This window comes from Arachis ipaensis, chromosome B4, assembly GCF_059453495.1.
Source record: "Arachis ipaensis isolate K30076 ecotype BB chromosome B4, ASM5945349v1, whole genome shotgun sequence".
Lineage (NCBI taxonomy): Eukaryota > Viridiplantae > Streptophyta > Magnoliopsida > Fabales > Fabaceae > Arachis > Arachis ipaensis.
Genome location: NC_142439.1, coordinates 141,526,312 through 141,532,311, shown reverse-complemented (window position 1 = coordinate 141,532,311; position 6,000 = coordinate 141,526,312). Strand labels below are relative to the sequence as shown.

General features: G+C 33.5%; 1 protein-coding gene across 3 annotated transcripts; it reads left to right on the top strand.

The window, feature by feature from the left end:
- The first annotated feature begins 673 nt into the window (after window positions 1–673).
- On the top strand, window positions 674–3,655 carry LOC107635305 (receptor like protein 27-like). Of its 3 annotated transcripts, XM_088483525.1 has the most exons (3): window positions 1,100–1,237; window positions 1,348–1,495; window positions 1,570–3,655. In XM_088483525.1, exons 2-3 carry the CDS (start codon window positions 1,409–1,411, stop codon window positions 3,466–3,468), a joined length of 1,986 nt encoding a protein of 661 aa, XP_088339651.1. In that variant the 5' UTR covers window positions 1,100–1,237; window positions 1,348–1,408; the 3' UTR covers window positions 3,469–3,655. The 3 variants fall into 3 exon arrangements, with proteins under 3 accessions (XP_088339650.1, XP_016194235.1, XP_088339651.1); XM_088483524.1 differs by having other exon boundaries at window positions 674–2,974; window positions 3,051–3,285; XM_016338749.3 differs by having other exon boundaries at window positions 680–3,655.
- The last annotated feature ends 2,345 nt before the right edge of the window (window positions 3,656–6,000 follow it).

Genomic DNA, 6,000 nt, shown 5'->3' with positions numbered 1-6,000 from the left:
CTCGTGAGTATGATTTATCATCACTGTTGAAATTAGGAATAATACATACATGTCACTTATGCAACTGCGTTACTTAAAGAAAGATAAAGATAACGAGAAAATGAAGCATAAAGGGCGTCAATGCAAGTTATTAACAAAGTCAAATAGTAGTGACAAAAATATACTATCAAGGAACTTCACTATCAAGTAGTAACAAGAGACAAGATAGTTCAGTTTGTGGAAGGTATGTAATGAAGCAGAGAAGTTACTCTGTATAAAAAAGTTAGAAAAAAAAAAAAAAAAAAAAAACAAAGTACACAGAAATCAATATATATTCGGTTGAAGTTGCAAATACTTATTTTGCTTAACCAGTGGTGTCGAGTTTTAGACTATAAAAAAAGCCAGTGCTAGAAAAACCATGCCCCTATGTATGGTATCTCAAATGCTCGAATAAAATTGCCTCTAAAAAAAGGATACTCAAAGTTAGTATGAAAAAAATCTTAGGATAGTTAAAATCACATGATTGGCCATATTATGCAAATTATGCTAAACCAGTATGTGGTTTCAAAAGTCCGCAGAACCAGCCATGACAAGGATCACTATCTTTCTTTTCTTCCACGAAATGAGCAGCAATATCACACTCGGAATAATACAAATGCATGTGATGTTACTTGCTGCATGTCTGCTACACAGTATCACCATCACTGCTTCACTATAAAAACCGATTAGAGTGTCCCAAACATTCCATCCATTGAAACCTACTGCTATACGATCACAATAATGGGGTTCTTATGTTCTCTTACTTTCTCCATACAGTTTCTTCTTCTCTTCTCATCTTCCCTCTTCACAAACTGTTTTACTTTGAATGATTTAACTAGTACTCATCATCATGAGTGCCATCAACATGAAAGCAATGCCTTGCTCAGCTTTAAACAAAGCTTCATCATAAGTAAGTCTGCTTCTTACAATCCTTCCAGTTATCCTAAAACTCTTTCTTGGAGTCCTTCCACAGATTGCTGCTCCTGGGATGGCATTGAATGTGATGAGCTCACAGGTCATGTCATTTCCATTGATCTTAGTAGCAGCCTGCTCTATGGTTCCATGGATCCCAATAGCACCCTTTTCTCACTTGTGCATCTTCAAAGTCTTGATCTTTCGGACAATGACTTCAATCACTCGCAAATTCCAGCCAAGATAGGTGACTTGTCACAACTGAGCTATTTGAATCTTTCTCAAGTGGGTGAAACCACATTGTCAGGTGAAGTCCCAACTCAAATTTCCCATTTGTCCAACTTGTTGTCCCTTGATCTTCGCAGCTATATTTTGCCACCGCTTGATAATCTAATGATCAACCATTTACAACTCAAGGTATCCACTCTGCGAAGCTTAATTCAGAACTCAACAAGACTTGAACAACTTCGCCTTAATTATGTCAGCATTTCATCATCTTTACCTAACACTCTCACAAACCTTACATCTCTGCAAAAACTCTCTTTTCGAAACTGTGAACTATATGGTGAGTTTCCGGTTGGAATATTCTATTTCCCAAACTTAACTTCTTTGAATTTAGTGCAAAACCAAAATCTGCAGGGTACATTACCTGCATCCATTGGAAACCTGACCAATTTGGCTTACTTGGCTCTTGAAGATAATAGCTTTCATGGTGAAATCCCGCAGTCTCTTTTTAGACTCGAAAATCTTGAACATTTGTCTCTGTCGTATAATTTCTTTGAAGGCAGCTTAGCACTTGACATGTTTTTGAAGCTAAAGATGCTTAATGGTCTTCACTTGTCTGGCAACAAATTGTCTTTGTTCTCACAAAATAGGTATGTCAATCTGACAATCCTTCCTCCAATTCAGCGGTTAGAATTGAGTGGGTGCAATTTAGCTGGGGAAGTTCCAACTTGGATAATGAATCTAACCACTCTAAGTCACTTGGATCTTTCTCGAAATAATCTTCAAGGTGAAATTCCATATTTCTTCTTCAGGTTAGAAAATCTTACAGTTCTCGAACTAGCTAATAATATATTGGAAGGACAGATCGAGCTTGATATGCTTTCAAAACTCAAAAAGCTGACTGTACTTGGTTTTGGGGGAGGTAATAAATTGTTTTTTCTTGAAGGGAAGAACACTTCGAATGTAACCATTCCTTCTCAAATTCAATATTTAGAATTAAGTTCATGCAATTTGGTTCATTTTCCCAATTTTATACAACACTTGCAAGAGTTGACTGATCTTTCCATATCATACAATAGCATAAAGACAATACCCAGTTGGATATGGAATAAAACAACTCTTCAGAGGTTGGAGATTTTCAACAATCTATTGATAGCAGAAATATCCCCCTTGATATGCAATCTGCAATCCTTGGTGCATCTTGATTTATCTTCCAACAATTTAGTTGGCATGATTCCATCATGTTTGGGAAGTTTTAGCCAATCTCTTCGCTTTTTGAGGCTTGCAGGAAACAAATTGATTGGCAATATTCCTCAAACTTATTCTAAAAGAAATGCCCTTCAGTTCATTGATTTCAGCTCTAACAATTTGTATGGTCAATTACCAAGATCATTAGTCAACTGTAGAATGCTAGAGCTTCTTGATGTGAGCCATAACCATTTGAATGATTCATTTCCTTTCTGGTTACAATCTCTTCCTAAACTGAAGGTTATTTCTTTACGTAACAATAAATTTCATGGAGCTATTAAGTGCCCATCAAATTGTACATTTTTGAAACTTCAAATCATTGATCTTTCTCAGAATGATTTTTCTGGAAATTTGTCATCAGAAATAATCAAGAATTTCAGATCGATGACACTTTCCAACACAAGTGATCCAGCACATTTCAAAGACGACGTTTATTATTTGCAACATTCTTTGATTGATATTGAGTTGCTTTCATTTTCAATGTCCAACAAAGGAGTTGTCATGGATTATCTTGGGGTTCAATACCTTCATCACATGGTAGCCGTTGATCTTTCATGTAACAAAATTTATGGTGAGATTCCAGATACCATGGGAAGTTTGAATGGTCTTGTTGTGCTCAACTTGTCCAATAACATGTTTACTGGCAGCATCCCATCTTCCTTCGGAAAGCTTTCAAATCTTGAAGTGCTGGACCTTTCTCTCAATAACTTGTCAGGGAATATTCCTCAACAACTCACAGGGCTAACCTTCTTGGATTTCTTCAATGTGTCTTTCAACAATCTCTCAGGTCCAATACCAGAAAGTGGGCAACTTTCCACATTTGATGATAATTCATTTAAGGGAAACAATGATTTGTGCGGGATTCAATTGGTGAAGAAATGCAAAGATCATTCGATGCCTCCACTACCAACACCTGAGGGTAATCAAGACTTTGAATCAGGATCTTTCTTTAAATCTAATTGGATGGTAATTCTAATTGGATATGGGGGTGGCCTTCTTGCTGGGTTAGCACTGGGAAATGCTTTTGCTGTAGATGTTTATAGGTTGCTGAAAAGGATCTTTTAAATCACAAGTCTAGATTTTGTTATTTTCATCTGTGTAATGTTAGATCATTTTTATTTGTGTGTTTTCATTTGAAGTTATTGTGTTCATCTCATGTAAGAGTGGGCCATGTGTAATTCCAAATAAAGTAGATAAAGTAAAAGTATATAGTGTGTTATATATTTATATGTCTATTTTTCTTTTTCTTTTTCTGTTTGTACTTTGTATACTCAATCTTTTGATTATGCCCATGCAAGATAGGATAACTGTAAAAAGTAAAGCAAAGCAATTTTTTCAAAAAAAAAAAAATCATTAATTTGAATCTAATTATAAGTAGGATCAATTGAGCAAACAATAATAACAAAAATGATATTTTCTTAGAAAAACTAAATTACAGCCAGCATTATATTATAGAGAAAGAAAAAAAAAAGCTAATATAGAAATACAGAAAACTAACCAATTTTTTTATGGAAAAATATACTAACAAAAATATAGAAAGAAGAAGAACTGAAGAAGCAATGATGATCAATGATGATCAATCACTCTCTTCTTCATAGTAAGAGCACTGATCTTTATTTTTCTCATGAGAATCGAATGGAGAGCAAGAAATGAAATTACAAAAACCCCCCATAAATAAGGACAATAATCTCTATCAAAGCAAGCACAGAACAACCTGTCAAGTTTACAGAACCATAGTCTCAGACACATGAAAAATAGAGAGCGGTTACTAATAAGTATGGGAAGTTACCATATTGTGTAGAGAAGTAACTGCAACGAAGCAAAGGTCTACATAGTATACATAACATGTTTTTTGGGTTATTTAACTGAAGTTATGTAACATGGAAAAGGAACTTGCTGAGTTTTTTTGTGCTTCTGATTGTAAAGGAAGTTTGGATCAGATGATTCTTAACTTTTAAGAAAGCACAATTAACAATGTTTAATCTGTTTTATATATGTTAATGGTTCAAATATAACAACAAAATAGGATCTTGTTAACGGTGAATTACTGTATATTCATATACTTTTGTGAACGATGATTTTTCTTTAATTTTAGCAATTATCTTTAATATCTGTTGTAGATTTTAAAGCTATTGAGATATGGAAACATAGAACAAAATCCATATGTCCATCATATTTTACATTATTGTCAATATAACTTAAGTAATCACTTAATCACAGTTGGTTACAGCATTAATTCTTCTGCTCTCAATTGCTGCTATGTCATAGGCTCGAGCAGCTTCCACTTGTGTGCATGCATTAGTTAACAAAATATTTAGAGGTTGGTTGAATTTGGTTTTAACAAAATTGCAGATGTGTTTCTTCTGTACTTCTCAGAATTTTAAAATTTTAGTTTCAGACCTGAAATTATTTAGGAAGTAATTTTATTTTGTAGTCAACTAGCATTGTTTAGTGGTCCATTAGCATGACAAATGGCGTTGACTAATAATGTGACATGCTCCATTATATGCACAAAATTTTTTAATGGTACCGAAGGCAGCACTTCAATTAGTTTAGAGAAATTGATCAATAATTCAACTAGAAGTGGACCTATAAGGAGGGATGTGTATGATTGATCATTACTATTGTCAATTGGAATTTAGCATCACCAATTTAGAAAAATCTTAGAGTCGTAAAGTGAAATGAATGATCACATTATTCCAATTAATCAAAACCAGAAAGCACTATCAGTATTTTTCTTCTCTTGCCCAAGATGCACGCAAAAATTATCAAAACACCATCCTAGTTGGTGCTTAAGTTCTAATTTAAATTTCATAAGCAAATTTCATTTAATTTAATTTCAATTAAGCTAAGTATTACATTGCTAGAGATACACTTTCGAATAAAATAGGAGTTGAAGTTAAGCATTAGACTATAATGATGCAGTAAAAAACATCAAAGTAAAAGCATTTTTTCCTAAGAGAAACATCAAAGTAAAAAACATTTGCTAAGAGAGTTTCTTTTTAAAATGATGCAGTATATTGGTTGATTCTTTTCTGCTTTTTTCCTTCATTTGTTCTTTGGTGCAAGCTAGAAAAAATGGTATTCATAGTAAAAGCATCTCTTGGTTTGTATGCTTCAAGCACACCTCCCTTTCCCTCTCTCTTTACACTGATTTATTGTGCTGTTTTCATGGTCATGTACTGTGTTCTTAAGATACATGATAATTGGTCTTTGCTAAGCTTTATTCAGTTCTTTACGACTCAATAACTGCTTAATTCATTTTTATTTTCTATATTTTACATAATAATTTTGAAAATGACATGAAGGGCCATATTTTTTCTTGCTCAAAATGCACGCCAATATTTCTAGCTGCTTTTCATAATCCAGAACTGTTGCAAGTAGCGTAAGAAGCACTACACAAGTGTCAAATAATTTTTGAGAAAATTGTGTAATGGACTTGTATCAAAACCCTACAGAATGGTAATGGTGGACTTTATATGTCCCTCACAAAATGATAAATCGTGTTAAAGACAAATGTTTTCTATTATTCTAAGAAAAAGTTATTTTATTTCCCTTAGATAATATTAAAATTAAAGCATCAATGCAAAGATATCT

Excerpts from the sequence above, each read along its gene's own strand:
- LOC107635305 (XM_016338749.3), top strand. The coding sequence starts at position 760 with ATGGGGTTCTTATGTTCTCTTACTTTCTCCATACAGTTTCTTCTTCTC.